This window comes from Ursus arctos, unplaced genomic scaffold, assembly GCF_023065955.2.
Source record: "Ursus arctos isolate Adak ecotype North America unplaced genomic scaffold, UrsArc2.0 scaffold_2, whole genome shotgun sequence".
NCBI classification, from domain to species: Eukaryota; Metazoa; Chordata; class Mammalia; order Carnivora; family Ursidae; genus Ursus; species Ursus arctos.
This window is the reverse complement of record NW_026622874.1, coordinates 86290901-86312674: the sequence shown is the minus strand read 5'-3', so window position 1 is coordinate 86312674 and position 21774 is coordinate 86290901. Positions and strand designations below refer to the sequence as shown.

The 21774-nt window shown below is 44.2% G+C and overlaps 1 protein-coding gene across 1 annotated transcript in view; it reads left to right on the top strand.

Annotated features, from left to right (window-relative positions):
• Window positions 1-12917: 12917 nt before the first annotated feature.
• Window positions 12918-21774, top strand: part of NSMCE1 (NSE1 homolog, SMC5-SMC6 complex component) — a 30361-nt gene continuing 21504 nt past the window's right edge. The window contains exons 1-2 of the mRNA XM_026515647.4: window positions 12918-13071; window positions 18238-18384. Of these exons, the coding sequence (XP_026371432.1) occupies window positions 13032-13071; window positions 18238-18384 (187 nt within the window). The 5' untranslated portion in view covers window positions 12918-13031. The remainder of the gene's footprint in view (window positions 13072-18237; window positions 18385-21774) is intronic.

Sequence of the window (21774 nt, the reverse complement as noted above, 5' to 3'; positions counted from 1 at the left end):
CAAAAGGGGCAAATCTGGAAAGAGGCGCATGAAGAGAAAGACCTCCGTGCCCCTTCCAGCTGCCATCATTTTCATTTACGTTTCAGAAGTTCAAGCTCTCTGGGCTGGCATAAACTCTTTGGACTCTAGGACCAGGCCCCCAACTTCTCTTTCCTCCAACGCTACCCACTTCCCACTGCATACCTTATGCTGGAGCTTGGGGGTGGTACGCCTAAGCAGAGGGACGTCCTCCTTGGCAGCTGGTCTGCAGACATGGCCCCAAGGCCACCCTGTCTCCCAGCAGTCACGTTCTTGTGCAGCCCCCTCCCCTGAATCTACACTGGTCCCATGAAATAGCTTAACCCCTAGACCTCAGCAGAGGGTCTGATGCTCTGCCGGTCTGCGCCAAGACGAGCCATCAGGTTCCACTTTTGTGCCCTCAGTTGCCCTAATAAGCAATCCACCTGTGCCGAGACCATCATGCTACGAGGCAGTGTCAGCTAACCACAGGGGAGGTCACGTGGAGGAGAGCTGAGAACCTCAGCCAACACAAAAGACCAAGACCTCAAACTGGTGATGGAGGTGGAACCATTCCAACCAGTCCTCACCCACTTGTGTCCAAGTGGAGCAAAGACAAGGCAGGTCAGTTGTGGTGAACCAGTCCCTGAGAATCACTGTCTCTGATCACAGTCAACTCATCTTCTCTTTCTTGCGGATGACTGCCACTCTTCTGCATCCACACTTTGCTTATATTGCCTTCGGCCTGGGGTATCTTTCCCCCTCATCAAACATATCCCTTCCTTCAAGGCTCATCTCGAATGCCACCTCTCCTATAAAACCACTATTACATCAAGCCCGCCGAGTTGGGTAGGTTGGCCCACCTGCACTCACCTCCCTTTCTGTCCTAACAGCTCACCAATTTCGTTTGGACGCACGAGCCCTCCTTTTTGGTGGAACCATCCATCGACTTGTCCACTTAACCTCTGTCCTGGAACATAAAACCCAACTGAACCAATCAGCTGCTCCCTTCCTCCAGGGCAAATCCTGAGATGGGAGACAGAAAGGTCTGCAAACAGGTGACGGCCCGACCGCATCTCCTGATGGCCAGGCCTCCCACGGTGCTCGGATCCCTGTTTGTTGTAAGAGGTGATGCTTCAGCTTTTCCTTGGAGTGTGAACCTCCCTGTACCGGAGACAGTGAGCTCACCAGTTATTCCATTTTCCCCCGTATGTTTCCTGGCTCCCTGCAGTGAGGGCAGACCATGTGACTAGTTCTGACTGATGACACTAGATAGAAATGACACGTGGCACTTTCAAGCTGAGGCAGTAGAAAGCCCCTGTGCCAACCTCCAGGCTCTCGAGATCCCTGCCTGGTCACGGAGGCTTCATGTTTAGGTGATGTGGCTACAAGGTTAGGGAGCCTCTGTTCGTCTGAGCCCCGGCTGAGTGCAGAGCAGAGCCTCCACTGACCCACACAGGACGTGTGGCATGCCCTAGAAGTAACACATGGAGGATGTTTGTTACAGCGCCATGACCTGGACTGTCCTGAATAATAAACATATGCCCAGTATTCTTCCAATAAACCTTTTTTTTTTTTTTTTTTTTTTTTTTTGCTTAAGTCATCCAGAGTCAGTTTCTGGCACTTAAAATAGCTTAACTAGTAAATTCTAAGACCACTTAGGTTTTTCATTGATTACACTTACGAACGTGTATGCATCTTAATTTTTTTACCAGCTATTTTTTAAATCAACCTGACTATAGGGCCGAAGACTCATCTTTACATCATAGCACACTGCTGTATACCTTCTAAGGTTCTTGATCATTCATTAGGAGGAAGGCAAAAAAGCAAAAGAAAATGAAAAATTTGGTGAGTCAACTAGGTGCTTTCTTTTTAACCTTGGTTTCCAAAACCATTTACAAGTGAGGTTTCTTGGGTTTTGGTTTTTCTTTGTCTCTCTTTCTTTTTTTTTTTTCCGTTCAAAAAAATGTGCTTTTATTATAGCATGGGGACAGGACCCATGCTCTATATATCGTATATATCATACTACAGATCATTATATCATATGCCATATAAATCTCTATATATCATTTATATATATATCTATATATCAGAGTTCATATATATTTTTCACATTATCACTGGTTGTCATAACATCAAGAAGATTTTCTTAAATGCCAAAGAATAAAAATACATTTGAAACATCAGAATGGCAGCAATATTCACTGAGCTCCTACTTCATGACAGACACTTGATGTAGGGTTGTTAGTTGTGTGTCCCTATCCCACCCACCCCCATTCCTGACGTTTAACATTATATCGTAGACAAGGGGAGAACCATCTGGAACTATTTGTTGCTCCTCAAGGGATTTGTAATTTTCAAATCAGAAAAAAAAAAGTGGGGGGGGCACCTGGGTGGCTCAGTGAGTTAAGCCTCCGAGCTCAGGTCTTGATCTCAGCGTGGTGGGTTCCAGCCCTGCCTGGGGTGAGCTCCACGCTGGGCATGGGAGCCTACTTCAAAAAATATAAAAAATAAATAAAAAATAAAAAGTGTCCCGGGAAGCTGCTAAACCAGTAGAAAACCACGGAGAAGAGGGGATTCCCTGCTTTTGTTCATTTTAAAAGAAATCCATGGGAAGTAAAAACAATTTATAACCTGCTCCCAATGAAAGAAAGAGAGGGAGGGAGGGAAGGAGGAAATGCTTTCGTTGGAGTGAGCTTTGAGAGCATGGGAAGTGGGAGAGGTGAATAAATGTGAGTGTGTTGGAAATCAACGCTTCTCAAACTTCCACATACGTGCCATTCACCTGTGGATCGTGTTGAAATACAGAGTTGCCCCAGTGGGTCGGGCGGAGCCTCAGACGCATCCTGCTAGAGGTCTCTCAAGCTCCCGGGAAGGGGGGAGGCGATGCTGCTAGTTCACCGACCACCCTTGGGGGAATGAGTGCGGGATACCCCTCTGTGATGCGAACCGGTCCCAGCAGTTTCTAGAGCTCTTAAAAGGCCTATGTGGGACCATACCGCAGTTGGGGTTTTGATTAGCTTGTCATGAATTCGTGAATTCGACCTTTGATTCGCTTTCTTTGTCAGTCGGTCCATTAGGAGAGCACCGTGACCTTGCATCTGGTCTGGAAACCTTCCCTGGCAGCTTCGCTCTCTAGAAAATCGTTGAGAACAATGCAGGGTCCCAGGAAGGAAAAATAAGTGTAACAAATTCTACATGCTGAAACTTGCACACTTTACTGATCCTTAGCTTTATTTATTATTTGTTTGTTTGTTTATTTATTTATTTATTTATTTATTTTTGGCCACTTTTCCAACAAGACTGGACATTTGTTTGCTCTAGCTAAGGGGCATTAAAAGAAGGCAATTATAAGAAGAGAGTAGGGCTGCTGGTGGCTTGACGGAGGCAAGGAGGTGGAAAAGCATGAGCTTTTTTTTTTTTTTTTTTTCAGATTTCATTTATTGGGGCGCCTGGGTGGCACAGCGGTTAAGCGTCTGCCTTCGGCTCAGGGCGTGATCCCGGCATTGTGGGATTGAGCCCCACATCAGGCTCCTCTGCTGTGAGCCTGCTTCTTCCTCTCCCACTCCCCCTGCTTGTGTTCCCTCTCTCGCTGGCTGTCTCTATCTCTGTCAAATAAATAAATAAAATCTTTAAAAAAAAAGATTTCATTTATTTAGCGGTGCCTGGGTGGCTCAGTCTGTTAAACATCTGCCTTTGGCTCAGGTCATGATCTCAGGGTCCCGGGACCCAGTCTGGCATGGGGCTCCCTGCTCAGCGAGGAGGCTCCTTCTGCCTCTTCCTCTGCCCCTCCCCCTGCTTGTGCTCTCTCTCTCTTTCTCTCTGACTAATAAATAAATAAAATATTTTTTAAAAGGTTGCATTTATTTATTTGAAAGAGGGAGAGAGAGGAGCAGGGGGAGGAACAGAGGGAGAAGGACAAGCAGACTCCCTGCTGAGCAGGGAGCCCAACTCGGGGCTCCATCCCAGGACCCCAAGATCATGACCTAAGCAGGAGGCAGACTTTTAACAGACTGAGCCACCCTGGCACCCCCAAGCACGAGTTTTTCATTTCCACAGTTAACGGCCTGCGTTAGTCGGGGTACTTTGTGTAAAGGCATGAAGACATAGTAACTGTCCTCAAAGATGGCCCTGTACTCATCGCAAAAAGTCATTGTTTGCTCACGATGGCAGATAAGTGTATATTTTAGAACTATAAGCACAGAGAATAGAAAAAGTTTTTTAAATGCTCGTGCTTGAAGGGATAATCTAGTTATATGGAATATTCACTCACATAAAACAGTCTCAGATGCTGGAGAAATATGGTTTTAATGATCTCCTAATTGTACATAGCATCAATTTTATTATACCCAAAATCTTTATGATCACAGACTCCATTTATTTTGAAAGACAATATTTCTTAGGCTTATGAAATAAAAAATGCTTTTGGAGAAATTTGAAAAACAGAAGAAAGTGACAAGAAAAAAATGTACCTATAATCCCCCCAATCAGGGCTAGTCACTGATATTTGGTACATGTATTCGTCTAGTTTTCTCTCTCTTAAAATATTCTGCATTATGGCTTTTTTTTTTCTGACCTCAACTATGTTTTGAAAACATGATTTTTAGGCTACATAATATTCTGCAACATTTTTATTTACTCTGACCATTCCTCTCTTTAGCTCTGGAGACATTCAAGTTGTTGCCATTCTTCCCTGATAAAATTAAGGCTCTGAGCACTTTTTTTTTTTTTGTCCATTAACCTTAGTGTGTGTCTCTGATTATTCCCTCAGATGGATTCCCAGAAGTGGAATTACAAGGTCAGAGAACATGTTATGTGTGCACTCCTGATGAGCACAGCCAAATTGCCCTTCAGAAAGATTGAACAGTCTACACCGGCCTCTGGCAGTGGGCATATTTCTCAATCCCGTGTCTGAGTCTTCCTGGACTTTAAACAGGAATCATTTTTAAAATTGACCTTTGGGACCTGTCATCAACCCTCCAAGATGAAGGATGAGTAGAGGGGAATCGCTTTCCCTTCCTGCCCTGCTGGCTCATACCCATCACCTCCACCGGATCCAACCTAAAATGTAATGAATCCAAAAAAATATGTGAGTATATAGATGGGAAAGAGGACCATCATGGAAAAGTGGAAAGGGTCTGACCTGGGCTCTGGTGAAACCTGATCTTGCCTCTCCCCCTTTCCACTGATGGCCAAGTACTTCTAGAAAAAACAAAAATAACTTCTTCATTCATTTTCATATGTTCAATTTTCCTATTAGAAATTGTTTTTAAATACAGAACAGTGAAAGTGAACAAAGTGACAGTCCTCCACTTTCCCAGCACTTAACAGTAACCACTGTTAGCATTTAGGCATAATTGCTTGTATTGGAAAATTAGACACTCTGTGAATATATAATTTTGTGATTTTATTTTAAAATTCGAACATTACAGGGGCGCCTGGGTGGCTCAGTCGTTAAGCGTCTGCCTTCGGCTCAGGGCATGATCCCGGCGTTGTGGGATCGAGCCCCACATCAGGCTCCTCCGCTATGAGCCTGCTTCTTCCTCTCCCACTCCCCCTGCTTGTGTTCCCTCTCTCGCTGGCTGTCTCTATCTCTGTCAAATAAATAAATAAAATCTTAAAAAAAAATTCGAACATTACAGAGAAGCCTCAAGACTTCTTTATCTCTATCCCACATCCCTTTTCCCTTTCCTAGAGGGCCCCTAGTGTGAGTTTTGTGACAGTGTTTCCAATCCTTAATAAGAAGATACTTTAGTATGCATAGATTCACCTACTGGAAATATATAATATTGCCATTTTGCATTTGACCAATTTTACACAAAGAGTAACCCAAAGATGCATCATCTTTGCCTCTTGGGTTTTTTCCCCACTTTACTCTATGCTTTTAAGACTCACCCATACAGATACTTGTGAGTGAATTCATTCCTCTTAATGCTACACGATCATCCATCCCACATGAAGATTTTGCTTTTTCATGTCCTTGTTAATGGATAGTTAGGATGTTCTCATTGTTTCTTCCATTGGCGACACCATTGAGCAAACCTCTCAAGAGCACAAGGGAGATTTTTTCCAGTTAAAGCCCTAGAAGTGGAGTTGCCAGATGAGCTTTTTCAATTTCCATGACACCAAATTGCTCCCCAGAGCAGCTGTAATATTTACGACTCTGCCAGATAACGCATGGGGATGCTGGTCTCCCCTCCCTCACCTTCCGCAGCATTTTGTCTTTTTTTATGGCAGAAAATTGGTATCTTTTTGTTGTTTGTATTTCCAACAAATAGTAAGGTTGGGCATCTTTTCACACTTTTTTTTTTTTTTTTTTTTTAGCCATTTGAATTTCCTCTTCTGGAAGAGACGGTCTATTTTTTTTAAATTTTCTTTTTCTTTTTCTTTTTTTTTAATATTTAATTTATTCATTTGACAGAGAGAGAAACAGCCAGCGAGAGAGGGAACACAAGCAGGGGGAGTGAGAGAGGAAGAAGCAGGCTCCAGCAGAGCAGGGAGCCCGATGCGGGGCTCGATCCCAGGACTCTGGGATCGTGCCCTGAGCCAAAGGCAGAAGTTTAATGACTGAGTCACCCAGGCGCCCCAAGACGGTCTATTTTTTAACTTTTTTTTTAAAAATTGGGGTATTGTTGACACACAATGTTACATTAGTTTCAGGTGTAGAACATTGTGATTTGACATCTCTGTATGCTATGCTGTGTTCACGAGGGTGGCTACCATCAGTCACTATGCAGTGTTATTACACGACAATCGACTATATTCCCTATGCTATGGCTTTTATTCCTGTGACTTATTCATTCCATTAACTGGAAGCCTGTGTCTCCCACTTCCCTTCACACATTTTGCTCCTCCCCCTTCCCTCCGGCAACCATCAGTTTGTTCTCTGTATTTATAGGTCTGATTCTTCTTTTGGTTTGTTCTTTTATTCATTTGTTTTTGTTTTTTTTTTTTTTAGATTCCAAATATGAGTGAGATCATATGGTATTTGTCTTTCTCAGTCAGACTTATTTCACTTAGCATAATAGCCTCCATGGTGTTGCAGATGGGAAGAGCTCATCCTTTTTAATGGCTGCATAATATTCCTATTCATATATACATATACATCACGACTTCTTTATCCATTTGTCTATTGATGAACGTTTAGATGGCTTCCATGTCTTGGCTATTGCAAATAATGTTGCAATAAACATAGGGATGCATATATCTTTTTTGAATTAATGCTTTTGTTTTCTTTGGGTAAATACCCAGTAATGCAATTATTGGATCATATACTATTTCTATTTTTAACTTTTTGAGGAACCTTCATACTCTTTTCCACAGTGGCTGCGCCAATTTACATTCCCACCAACAGTGCACAAGGGTTCCTTTTTCTCCACTTCTTCAACAACACTTATTTCTTGTCTTTTTGATCTTAGCCATTATGACAGGTGTAAGGTGATATCTCATGGTTTTGATTTGCATTTCCCTGATTAGTATCCAAAATACACGATGAACTTACACCCCGCAACACCAAACAAAGCAAATAATCCAAAATCCAATTAAAAATAGGCAGAGGGAGAACATAGGCAGCAACCTCTACGACATCGGCCAAAGCAACCTTTTTCATGATACATCCCCAAAGGCAAGAGAAACAAAAGATAAAATGAATTTATGGGACTTCATCAAGATTAAAAGTTTCTGCACAGCCAAGGAAACAGTCAGAAAAACTAAGAGGCAGCCCACGGAATGGGAGAAGATATTTGCAAATGACACTACAGATAAAGGACTGGTATCCAAGATCTACAAAGAACTTCTCAAACTCAATACACGAGAAACAAACAAATCAAAAAATGGGCAGAAGATATGAACAGACACTTTTCCAATGAAGACATACAAATGGCTAACAGACACATGAAAAAATGTTCAAAATCATTAGCCATCAAGGAAATTCAAATCAAAACCACACTGAGATACCACCTTACGCCAGTTAGAATGGCAAAAATAGACAAGGCAAGAAACAACAATTGTTGGAGAGGATGTGGAGAAAGGGGATCCCTCCTACATTGTTGGTGGGAATGCAAGTTGGTACAGCCACTCTGGAAAACAGTGTGGAGGTCCCTTAAAAAGTTAAAAATTGAGCTACCCTATGATCCAGCCATTGCACTACTGGGTGTTTACCCCAAAGATACAGACGTAGTGAAGAGAAGGGCCATATGCACCCCAATGTTCATAGCAGCAATGTCCACAATAGCTAAATCGTGGAAGGAGCCGAGATGCCCTGCAACAGATGACTGGATTAAGAAGTTGTGGTCCATATATACAATGGAATATTACTCAGCAATCAGAAAGAACGAGTTCTCAACATTTGCTACAACATGGACGGCACTGGAGGAGATAATGCTTAGTGAAATAAGTCAAGCAGAGAAAGACAACTATCATATGATTTCTCTCATCTATGGAACATAAGAACTAGAATGATCAGTAGGGGAAGAAAGGGATAAAGAAAGGGGGGGGTAATCAGAAGGGGGAATGAAACATGAGAGACTATGGACTATGAGAAACAAACTGAGGGCTACAGAGGGGAGGGGGGTGGGGGAATGGGATAGACCGGTGATGGGTAGTAAGGAGGGCACATATTGCATGGTGCACTGGGTGTTATACACAACTCATGAATCATCGAGCCTTACATCGAAAACCGGGGATGTACTGTATGGTGACTAACATAATATAATAAAAAATCATTATTAAAAAAAATAGGCAGAGGACCTGAATTTTTCTAAAGAAGACATCCAGATGGCCACCAGACACATGAAAAGATGCTTGACATCACTCAGCATAAGAGACTGTCTTTTGAGACACCAAGAGACTCAATTTTTGCATCCAGGCTTATAATATACATGGACCCCACATGTTCTTTAATTCTGTTGCTCGTTTTGGTAGCAAGATTAGACTATAGCATCATAGGATGTTTACATAGATTTCTCTCTCTTGTCCATACTCTGGTGCAGTTTGCATAATATAGTTTGTTTCTTGTTTTTTGCATTTGTGCTTATATGTGTATCACTTTAGCAAACCTATTTAGCCTGGGCATTTTAGGAGTTGGAGCAGATCCACTGCCTTTTCAATTTCATTGATAATTATTGGTCTACTTCTCTTCTTTTTGTAATTTGTATTTTTGTCAACAATTGTCCCCCTTTTATCTAGATTTTCAAAAGCATTGGCATAAAGTTGTACATAGTATACTCTGACACTTTCTAAAATGTTTACACTCTCTTTAGCCATTTATAATATTGCTTCGAGAAATCTTACAAGAAGTTTGTATGTTGTATTGGTCTTTAACAGAACACCAGTTTCTGGTTTCCATAATCAATTTAATTTTCTTTTTTGTTTTACTCATTTCTGCCATTTGCTTTATTATTTCCTTCTTCCTGTTTTCTCTGGGTCATTTAGTTATTTATCTACCTCTTACATTGAACACTTAAATTTTTTCTTGTTTCGTATTAAGTACGCTTAAGTCTATAAATCCCCCTCTAATTATTGTTTTAGTTGGATCCCACACATTTCATTATGTTAGGGTTTTGGTTTTTCTTTTCTGGTCATTCATTTCTAAATATTTTATAATTTCCATATTGGTTTTCTTTTTAATATGTATGTATTTTTCAGTTTCCAAATGTATGTTCTTTTTCTCTTAAAATCTTTCAACACATACACGGGTATAAAAACTCATATAAATGAACACCCGGCTTAAGAAATAAAATTCAAATGCATGCTTCTCATGTTTAATTTTATTTTTCATAAGTCGTAGAAGTACATGATAAAAAAATAGATCATCCTGTCTTCAGGACCCTCTCCTCAGAAGCATTTTCAGTTACTAATTTAAGGTCTAGAAGTGGTTTGGGTTTCTTTCAGGGTGTGTTTTTGTTGATTCTTCATTTTACTTCACTGTGGTTCGTGAATGTGGTCTATAGATTCTTTGGAATTTATTGAGACTTCCTTTGTGGCTGGCACACAGTCAATTTCTGTAAATGTTCCAAGTATGTTTGAAAAGAGCAGACGTGCTGATGTTCTTTTTCTAAAATACAAACCTGATCTCATCACTTCCTCCCTGATAGCTTCTATGGTCTTCAGGCAAAAAGACCGACCCCCTTAGCCTATGATGTGGCCCCAAGCTTCCTCTCCAGCCAGGGTCTCGGCCACCTGCCTTATGCACAGTGAACTTATGTTTATGTAGTTCCTGTACCTTTCACAGTCAACTTTCAGAAGAATAGTTGACCTGGCAGAGTTGTCCTGTAGCAAACAGTCCAACGTCTGGTGGATTGAAGGTCCTACTAGATACTCACTGAGCCAACTAGAGAGTGGGCTGTCTTCTGAGGGTGGAGGCATGCTGAGACAGGACAGTCACCTGGTAATCCACCTCATTGGGACCTCTGGTTGCCATCCCCCTCCATGCTAGCTTCTCAGCACTCTCCCTTCCTCCTATGTCTAACTGCCCATACTGTGATGGATGACTTCAAAGACGCTCCCACCAACGCTCTCCAGTTGCTTTGACTTCTAGAGTCAGCTGCTTTTGTTTAGCCAAGACCCACCCCAAGACGAGTCCACACAGAACTTCTGCCCTGGGGCCCCTGGCAGGGGGATGGGAGATTGCCCGGGGATCAGGAGTGATTATCCTCTCTACACATTTATGGTTTCAACCTTAGCTGGAACCTCACTTTTGCATTCCCTTTTCCATATGTTCCAAACCTTTGATTCTCCTCAAATCCCTGAGCATCTCCCAGCTCCTTTGCTTAGCAGAATGAGAGTTTGTTACTTTATGGAGAAAATAGAAAACACCAGTAGTGAACCTTTATCCATCCATTTTTTTTAAAAGATTTTATTTATTTATTCAACAGAGATAGAGACAGCCAGTGAGAGAGGGAACACAAGCAGGGGGAGTGGGAGAGGAAGAAGCAGCCTCATAGCAGAAGAGCCTGATGTGGGGCTCGATCCCAGACGCCGGGATCACGCCCTGAGCCGAAGGCAGACGCTTAACCGCTGTGCCACCCAGGCGCCCCTATCCATCCATTTTTACCTCCTTTCCTCCTGTTTCAGAAATGTCTCTCTTCTCTTCTAGGGTAAGAGTAATCCTGTCTCCATATGCCCTTGACCCCATTCTCTCCTGTCTCCCCTGTTTTTATTCTATTGGTTATTCCCTCTGTTCCCGTCTTCATGTCTCCCCTTCCCAAACCACCCCTCCTAGAAGTAGTCAGCACCTCCTCTCCACTCCCTCAGCTTCCATGCATTCACTTCTCTTGGAGGCCAATGTAGCTTCCTCCTGTATCTACGGTTTTTAATGGCCATGCCATTCTAAATTCGTTCACGTCTTTCTTGACCTCTCCAGAGCCATTCAGACCACACCCTACCACTCAATAGTCTCCCCCACCTGTTTGCCTCTGATACCTCTTGGCCTTGAATCCCTTTCTACCTCTTTCTTGGCCCTTTGATTCTGAAATGTCAGTGTTGCCAGTGTTTTCCATTCATGGGCCCATGTTTTTATTTCTCGACACCCCAGGAAAGCACACATGTCATCACAAAGGGACATAGTCTCTATCATGCTTTAAAGAAGGGCTGCCATAGGGGAAAGCTGGCTTATAGTGGCTAGACTGCCCCATTTTTCAAGAGCTGTCAGATACCCATGGGTTTTATGTGAAATGCCTCAGCTTTAAATATTGATAATGAATTAAAATTTTACAAAACTATGCAGGATAAACAAAACATAGATGGTCTCCTTAGAGCTGTTCTTCTCTTTGACTGCCCCCAAGGCATTTTATAAAGTACTTTATTAGTAAAGATAACTCACACTTATTGAAGCCTTACTATGTGCCAGATACTCTAAGAGCTTTGCATGTATTAACTCATTTAATCTCACAGCAATCCTATCAACAATGTGCTATTATTATTCCTGCTTTATGGATGAGCAAACTAAGGTGGAGAGCTTCAGTATTTTGTCCTGGGTCCCAGACATACTGAGTTTAAGAACCAGCATTCAAATCCAGACAGTCCAGCTCCCAAGCTCAAGCTCTCAACTACCACACACGACTGCTTTCTTCACTCAGCAGACAGGGAAACTGAGGTCCAGAGAGATTGAGAACTTGTCCAAGATCACAGGAGTGTAACCGGGCAAGTAGGGATTTGAAGCTATCATCACAGAGATAATACTTGCACTTTCTGCTGTTCTAGAATTAGCTACCTGTTTCCCTGCTAGACTGCAGACCCAGCTCGCAGATCAGGAACTTGGATGCAAGCAAGCGTTTGACAAATGAGTGCCCCCCAACAGTCCATTCACTTCCGTTAATAACTTCATTTGCTTCTCGTACCAATCCCAAGGTAAGACAGTAGCTGACATTTAGTCAGCACTTCCAGTGTGCGTTATTTCTTTTAACCTCATGAACACACCATTCCATGGGGACTATTATCATCCCCATGTAACAGAAGAAGAAACTGAGGCTCAGCGCAGCTCAGTGACTCGCCCAAGATCGGGCAACTAGTAATTGGCAGAGCCAGGATTCCAGCTCAAGGTATATGACAGCAGAGCCCTCATTGCTGACTCCAGGGCCACAGTGTCGGTTGTACAGATAGGGAAACTGAGGGCCGGGACGGGGCACTGGCTTGTGTCCGCGGAGCCGCGGCTACTGGGGGGGGGAAGGTCCCGCTTCACACCTGCCCTTCCTCCTTTAGGTAGCGGGGTGCCACTGAGGGGTTGTGGGGGTAGGGCCACAAGCCGCAGCCCCGCCCCATAAGGTATGTAAAGCGGCGGGAGAAGCGCGTAACTCCCCACCAACCCCACGGGCACCTTGGCAACACGGCAACGGCGCAGACTGGGGGGGCAGGAAGTGCGACACCCGGTGGGAGGGACGAATAGGCGACACCTACCAATGGGAGCGCCGAGCCCGCGTTCGCCCCGCCCCGAAGGAGCCGCCGCGCCCGCCTTTCTGCTTTGGCCGCCAGCAGTGGGGGCTGCACCAGGGTATCGCGGTGGGTAATCTGGGCGCAGGGCCGCGAGGCTGCCGGGGATGGAAGAGGGCCGTGCAGAGAGGCGACGGAGGACGGAAGGTGGGGGTCAGGCCCCGGGGTCGGCCCGTGTCTGTGCCGGAGTGTGGCGCTGGGGGCCCGGGAGCTTGGGACTCCTCATTTCCTGATGAGGGAACAGGCCCAGAGAGGGGCAGGAAGGCCAGTAGGCTGGAACCTAGTGCCCCGGACACACAGACGTTGTTAAATCGTAGTATTAGGTGCAAAAGTCGGTTTAATCCTAATATTAGGTGCCAAAGCAAAATACAGAATTCTGCCTGAACAGAATACGGAAAATATGGTCTTCACGGACCACCTCTCGGTTACTCGCCGCCATCTGTGCTTGTGCTGTCTGTCGTGTTACAGAAATCCTTACTTTGTACAAGTCCACAGTCTCGTATTTTAAAGCCCCGAGGCTAGGAGCGCTCAGAATCTCCAATTTTTCGGATTTTTGAAAGGAATATGATGCATATATTCGATGTGATGTCATACCTTCATTGGGGTCTGGGGCAGCTTCTTGTAATCAAATACACGAATATTTTCACAGCTGAATGTGTGCCTCTTTACGCCAAAGGAGATAAAGAACGGCCAGAAATAGTCTCATCTTAGGTCAGATCAGGTTTTCAAACTTAAAGGATTGGGTTTTAAGAGCTTTTTTTAGATTTGAGAATTGTAGGCAAGGGATCCCTGCCGGTGAAGGATCATGATTGAGTTGTTGCCTCCTATCTCTGGCTTACCTGGACAGGGGGTGCTACCGTTCCTGAACTCTGCTTATGTTTTGCCACCCCCATGTCCATCACTAATTCTGTGCATTGCCCTGTGCCTTCAGTCTGTTTCCTCATCTGTAAAATGGGGTCAGTAATGCTTCCGTCCTCAGGTTCTGGCGAGGATGGAATGAGACTGCAGGGAAGCGCTCACCCTATGCCTCGCCCATGGCTCAAATGGTGACGGTTGAGATCTACTTGTTGCACAGACTTTTCTGTGTTTTAATTATTTGTGTAGGCAGTTAACCATGGTTAACCTCTGCTACCCAGTCGCTCTCCACGACTGCCTCCTGTACATAAACAGGCCTATCTGTATCTATTCTCTTCTCCTTTCCCCCAAATTATAGCCTTCTATGCTGTTCTATAGTTGGTTCTTATTAGCATTTATATTGGCTGTTATGTAACATATTTACACCATTTCTTCTTTTTTTAATCAAGATAGGTAACATTTCTATAAAAATGTTGGCAGTGTAAGTTTGAAGGATAAGCACAAAAGGAACACCCATATACTCACCATCAAGTTAAGAAATAGAATATTATCATATCCCGAAAGCCCCAGAGGAATCCTTTCTTCCCCTCACGGAAGAGGACCACTGCCCTGAGTACTGTGTTACTCATTCCCTTGTTTTTCTTTGTGGTTTTTACTACGTATCTGTAATGACTGCCACATACGGTTTCACTAGGTTTTGAATTTCATACAGGATCCTCATACATATATCTGTGTGCCTTTATTTTTGCATAAAATTACATATATGAGATGCATCCACGGTGATATGAATAGCTCTACATCACCTTCATTGCTTCCTTGCTATTTCGAATTCCAGGGTTTGATTATAAATGCTTTACGTAGACATTCCTCAACTGATCGTAATGGATACTTTTGCCAGATTTTTGCTACCGTGTGGTGCGTTTATAAGCATATTTCCTGGGGCAGTTGTAGAAAAGTTTCTCTAAATTGTATACCGAATAGTGGCTTTCTGGGGATACCCAAATTTGCCAGCAATATCGAATGGTCTCAGGTGGTTCATAAGAGTTTACCCCCCACCAGCAGTGGCCATTCTTCAGAACTTTTGCCTATCTGGCGATGAGTAAGACATTGGTCACTGTGGTTTGAATACTCATTTGCCTGATGACCTCAAGACTGAGCAGCTTTTAATATATTTATTAATCATTTGTGCATCCTCTTTGAAAATTTCTCTTGCTTATTTTTCTCTTGCCGTTGTCTTCCCCTTACTGATTTGTAGGAATTCATTACATATTCTGAGTATGAATCTTCTGTGGCTTCAGTGTGTTTCATATGCTTTCCAGTTTGTAGCTTGTCTCCTCTCCCCCCACCCCCAAGTATTTTTGGTGAACAGAGCTTCTTAATTTTAACAAAGTGGGATTTATCCGTATATTCCTTTATGGTTTGTGCTTTTTGTATCTTTTATTATTATTATTATTATTATTATTATTATTGTATCTTTTAAAGAAATCCTTCCCTGCCTTTGGCTCATAAAGAATGTTCTGTATTGTCACCCAAAGTTTTATAGTTTTTTCTTTCTTACAACCTGACTCCTCAAAAGTTTTTTGTGCATAGTGTGAGGTGAAGGTTGAGTTCTCTGTTTTTTCACATAAGGGTAATCCGTTGTCCTGGCCTATCTTTTATTGAAGAGCTTGCTTTGATCCAGAGTTCCGTTTCTCCAACGTGTCAAGTATCCATATCTGTGTGCGTTTCTGTGTCTGGGTTCTCTTGTTCTGTCCGCTGGTCTTATTTGGTCTGTGTGTATAGTATTTTCGCACATTATTCATTACTCTAGCTTTAAAATAAGCCACTACCTGGTAGGACAAGTCCTCCTGTCTTTACTTCTCCCAGAATGGCTTTGCTGTTTGCCTTTATGTGTTCCCTGTAAATTTTGGAATCATCTTGTCGAATTACACACAGACACACATAGCCTGTTGGGATTTTGATCAGAATCGTGTCGGGTCAGTTGCCTTGGACCAATTTGGATTCGAAAGTGATCGCTTTCAATATTCCATCCTTAAGTATTATGTTTACCATAGGTTTTTGTAGATAGCATTTAGTAGATAAAGGAAGTTTCCTGCAATTCTAAGTTTGTTAAGATTATTTACTATGAGTGACTGTTGAATTTAATTAATCATAGTTTATGAATCTGTTAAGATGGTTGTCAGCTTTTTCTTCTGTATTCCGTTAATATGGTGACTCACACTGATTGATTTTTTCAGCTTTATGAAATATTATTGACATATGACATTCGATTGATTTTCACATCTTAAACCGTTGAGGGGATAAACCCAATTAGTCACTGTGTAGTATCCTTTCTATGTTGCTAGATTCAATTAATAATGATCGAAAGATACTGGCCATTTTATTTTCCTTTCTTTTGAAGCCTTGGCTAGGTTTTAATGCCCAACTTATGTCAGCCTTATCAGGGAGGGTTTGCTCTTTTGCAGGCCCTGGGATAGTTTTGGGACATTTGAAATCACTTGCTTCCAGAATGTTTGGTAGGGCTTCTTGATAAAACCATCTGGATCTGAATTTTCCTTTGTGGGAAGATGGACTTCCCACAGAATGAATGTTCAGTGGTTATAAAACTTGTTGATTTTCAGATAATTTATTAGTTGGTTTTGTATGGCTTTCCTGTAACTTTGCATATATTTACAACTTGAGATTATTGTTAGGTTGTTTATGTCTTTTTTTAAAATATGTTTGTATCCTCAATTAGTTCCCCTTTTTCATGCCAAATAGTGTTTATTTGTCAGTCTTCTCTCTCTTGGAAAATCTTGTCAGAGGTTGGTCGCTTTTATTACGTTTTGTTTTTTTTTTTTTCAAAAAATAATTTTGGTTTTGTTGATCTCAAGTGTACATTAATTTCATTGTTTTCTGCTCTTTATTATTCACTTTCTTTAACTTTTTTTGGATTTAATTTGCTGTTGGATTTAATGTTGCTGATCCCAGGGATAGGAAATAAACTTTGGCAGGACACAGTGACTGGCTGGATCTGAGGGTGGGGGAGGAGGATCAGATTTGGACGCTCAGGCCTGTGGTTGTGTGACTGTGTGGACTCCCCCCCCGCCCCCCGCCAAATCAGAAGATTCGTGAAGAGGACTCAGGCAAAGAAAAAGGTTGAGAATGGGGGAAGGAGAAGATGAGCCCAACTTAGGACCTTTTGAGGTTGAGTTACCACTGAGCTGTTCTCGAGGCTATCTAACAGGCAGTCTGAGAAACTGGTCCTGTGCTCCTGTGTCTTCCCACCCCTGAGGTCCAGCTGATGTGCCTTTTAAAAAGAGCAGTGAGCAGCAACTAACCTTTTTGCGTCTCTCCTACATGCCAGCTCCTTGGCAAACCTCTGGTAGTCATATCTCATTTAAACAGCATCTTCTGTCTTAAAGATAGCTTTTTGTTATCCCCATTTTATAGCTGAAAAGACTGAGGCCGAGGGAGAGGAAGCTTGTTAGGTAGAAATGTTTTTGTGCTGTATTTGCCGAAGGGAACAGCAGATTTCTTGGCAGATCATGGCATCGCCTGAAGTGAATGTTAAACCCTCAAAATTCTAGGCCCCTTGGCCGTCAGAACCTCCAGGAACGGGGCCCGGGAATCTGTATTTTTCACGCGCAGGTTCGATGATTCTCGAGATCAAGCAGGTCTGGCAAACACCCATCTCAACACCACCTGCCGATTTCTAAACCCACGCTGCTTGCCGCCGCATGGTGCCACCTCTCCGTGGCAAGAGCAGGCCGTTTGATCAGGACTCGTGCAATGCTTTTATCAGCTCTGATCTTTGTGGTTTGTGGAAAGATAACGTTTTAGTAGAGAGCAAGAGATTGAAAAAGCACCCCATGGTGACAGTTGTTTCATTAGTGGTTTGGGAGATGAGAAGGAAACTAGTACTGGTTAAGCGCTTACTAGCAGTTCTTTAGGCAGTGAACACTGCTCTAAGTCGAGCGTGAGAAAATGGGGCCTCAGCTGCCTTTATCCAAGGTCATAGATCTGCTAAGTGTCTGAACCAAGTTTCAGACCCAGAATTGTCTAGGAGTAAATAGAGGTAACGTTTACATAGTGTTTAGCCTGTTACCCGGCTTTTATTATGTATTAACTCACTGAGTGGAGTTAATTCCATGGAGGACATTTCTATCCTTAGTCTCATAGATCAGAGACGGAAGTGCACAGGAGGTCAAGTTACCCGATTCTACACACTTAGGTGGTAGAGCAGGCCGGGTCCAGGCGTGCTGGCTGGTTCCAGAACCCATGCTTCTGCCCACCTGCTGGGACTAGTCTTCTTGCCCCTGACCCCTGTCCTTTCCTTTCGGGCCATTCGGCAGGATGCCCTTGATTTTGAGAACTGTAACAAATGTCTAGCCGTGAATGTAAGTTAGTACACAGCGCAGAACTTGGCTTTCGGAACACGCCCAGAGGTGACTGGGTTTCCTTTGCTTCTTTTCTTAGCTCTTTCGCACCCGCAGGGCGGTACCAGGAGGGCGGGTGTCATGACTGACGTCCACCGGCGATTCCTCCAGTTGCTGATGACTCACGGAGTGCTGGAGGAGTGGGATGTTCGGCGTCTGCAGAAGCACTGCTATCGGGTCCATGACCGTGAGTACCGTCTCCCAGGTCCCAGGATGCCCCCGGAACCGTGTGATCGGGGCCGAGACGCGGGTATCAAACCACGGAGCCAGCCAAGCAATACACCTCACCTGGGCGCTCACGTCTCTCACACAGTCTCATGCCCGCCTGTGTGTTTCTCATCTCATCTTCCACTCTTTACTTTTTATTTTTTGATGTAAATCTGACATTTAGCCCAGGGGATAGGAATTTGGACTTTGAAGCCGTATAGTTGGGGCTCACACCAAGGCTCCAGTATCTTCTCCAACTTGAGTCTCTTCATCTCTCTAGTGAGGACAATTCATCATCCTTGACACTTTAGGGAGGTTCAGAGGATTAAGAGACAAGATGCGTACGAAGCGCCTGGCCCCTCGGAAGGTGCTCATTTGGCTGTCGATGGTCAGAGGGCGGCTTAGCACAGTGGGTCAGAGCGTAGCCTGGGACTCAGCCAAACCTGGAGATGGTGCCGCCCTGCCCTGGGCCAGCTGTGGCCATTTGGAGCATCGTCTCAGTGGGCTGCCGAGACAGGAGGTAAGACAAGACACACAAAGCATTCAGGGGCTGGGCCCGGCCGAGTTGTCGGTAACTGGAAGTCACAGCAGAAACAACAGGATCAATGCTGGCAGGTCAATAAAATCAATACTAGTAGCTCAGGTTGAGCTGAGTGTCAGTATGGGTGGATCCTGTTGAGTGAAAAAGAAAGTGGCTAAATTATACTTACTGTATGATGTCACTGTGCTAAGCTTTTTGTAAAACTTAACGATGTTTTTTTAAAGATTTTATTTATTTGAGAGAGAGAGAGAAGAGTGTGAACACGTGATGAGCCAGGGGAGGGGCAGAGGGAGAAGCAGACTCCCCACTGAGCAGAGAGCCTGACGCGGCGCTCGATCCCAGGACCCTGGGATCATGACCTGAGCCGAAGGCAGATGATGAACCGACTGAGCCACCCAGGCACCCAACTGAACGATTTTTGTTGTTCGTGAATACAAACACCTGCATGTAAGAAAAATAAGGGTGGACCAGAAGGATACGTAACACACTTGTGAGGTGCTTGCCTTTGGGAAGAGATCGAAGGACACGGTCATCTTTATTGTATTTTGTTCTTTTATCAAAGAGCGAATTGAAGCAAGCAGGGCATTTGTAGTGTGATCTGATGACCATCACTTCCCACGAATGGAAGTGCAGGTGTTTGTTTATATTCTGTGCTTTTGTCTTTCTGTGTTTTCAATTTTCGAAAGAAGAGTGGAAAGCACATAGAGGTGAGCCAGCCAAGAGGGGTGAGGAAAGGCGTGCGGGGCCCCAGGTTTATGGGTGAAGGCCCATGAGAAGAGGGGCGTGTGGAGAAGCGCCATCGGTGGCATGGCCAAGGCAGGAGCCACGTTCGAGAGAGGTGAAGGGGAGGGATGGGAGCAGGACGGGCGAGGCGGTGAGTGCAGAGACAGACACTCTTCCACGATGTGCAGAAGGGAGACGCGAGGCGGTGTGTCAGGGCAGAGGCAGGTTGGGAGGGACTGGCCCCTCGGGGTAGCCCCCGTAAAACGCCGGGAGCTTGCTGCGAGGCGCTGAATGAAGTGCTTGCGGGGATTCTACAGTAAGGAAACTGGGGAACCTTGTTCGATCCCGTGTATCCAAACTTGGTTGACCTACACCTGACGTACTTTGGGAAGTCCCAGACAGGAAGATATGATACGTGGGAACAGATGTATTCTTTTGGTGTGTGGAGCAGGGAGAACCCACAGTATGTACACCAGAATAATGGGGTTTCTTTTGTACTTCATTCTGGGGACAGTGCAGATGTCTGGAAGGGCTTGAAACAGGAAAGGGCCATAATTAGTGCTGTTAGGAAACCGTCCTTCTGGTGAAAACGTAACTGCTCTACTTGGGTGCACGGGGTGGCTAGAGGTCTTCGGTAAGGGCCTCCTTTATGGGAGAGGAGTAGTACACCTGCCAAGCCAGCCGCCCTTGCTCCTTAAAAAGCACCACACGGTTTTCAGCCTCGCCCTCAGAATGCTCCAGTGAAGGGCATAAGAGTGTTTTTCTTAGTCTTTTATCTATATGACAGTTCACCCCCCTCCCCTTCAGTTTCTCATGCAAGTCCTAAATGTGGGCTTTAATGCTAATGGGGAAGTTTCGTAGCTCACTGCAAGGAGCCATATGGTGCCTTAGTACTAAGAATGAAAGTGTTTTTGCCTTTGTTTGACCTTTAAAGTTGTTATGACCTAATTTAGGAAAGTCCTGTAGAATATATCTAGGAATTAATTTACTCTTCACGCTTGAGGTGCCGTATCCATGCGTCAAGATATCAAGACATGGTTATGGCTAGGGTAATCAGGATAGAGCTGGAGTTTGTTTTCCCCTACCCTTCATTTAAAAAAAAATACTTTTTCTCAAGCATTATTGTTATTTTAGAGATTTTAAAACGAGAAGTGATGGAAAGAAATGATCTCAGATTAAGCAAATACTTATAAGACCCAACATCATTAATCTGTCTTTGGAAGAGATGCCCAGGAAAGTCCCCTTTTAGGAACTGGAAACGTGTTCAGCATCTAAGATAATTACGAAATAGAGGAGTAGTTGAATTTGTGGGTTATTCTGACTGTGGTTTCCCATGGCCTCTTGTCCAGCTTATCAAACATGCTTCCTATTCTGGGCTCTGGTTCCAGCTCTTCTTACCGTCATGAAGCTGGAAGCAAAGTCCCCAGTTCTCTGGGCTAGTGAGAGTTCAGGTTTTGTTGTGACGCTCTGGCGTAAAGCCTTGGGCCTGGGCTCTCTGAGTGGCACTGAGGGCCTGTGTGCTCTCCGAGGGCATCTGAGGTGGTGAGCTGGAGCTTGTGAACGTGCGTGTGGTCACCCAGCACCTCTTGCTGTGGCCTCGTGGGGGCCAGGCCCCTGTGCTGGGGAGTGTTGACACCAAGACAAAGCTTTTGCTTCGCCTTGGGTTTCATGAATCATGCAGACACAGAATCATATGATTCCGGTATAAGCCTCCTCTGATGGAAGTAGGTACAGGAAGCCGAGGGAGTGGTGGCTAAGAAGACTTGCATTTGAGGATTTCCACTTTTGACCAAGATCGAGTAACAGGGACCAATTTGCCTTCCTGTATGAAACAATTAAAAATAAATGAAACAATGGACATTAGTCCGTGAAGGACAGTGAATCCTTGAGAAACAGGCAGTGAAGGTTTCTCCCTGCCCAGTGTTGTCTTTTCCAGTACCTCCTCTCCAGTTCTCTGGACAGTCGCTGGATGTCCAGTAACTCAGCTCAGTTCTGACACTGTTTACCTGGAGTTAGCCTCAGATCCCACAGTTAAAGGGGTTCAGCCCCACCAGGCTGCCCCCACTTCAGATGCCAGTCTCAAGTCCGGGCCTCCAGTGCTTCTGA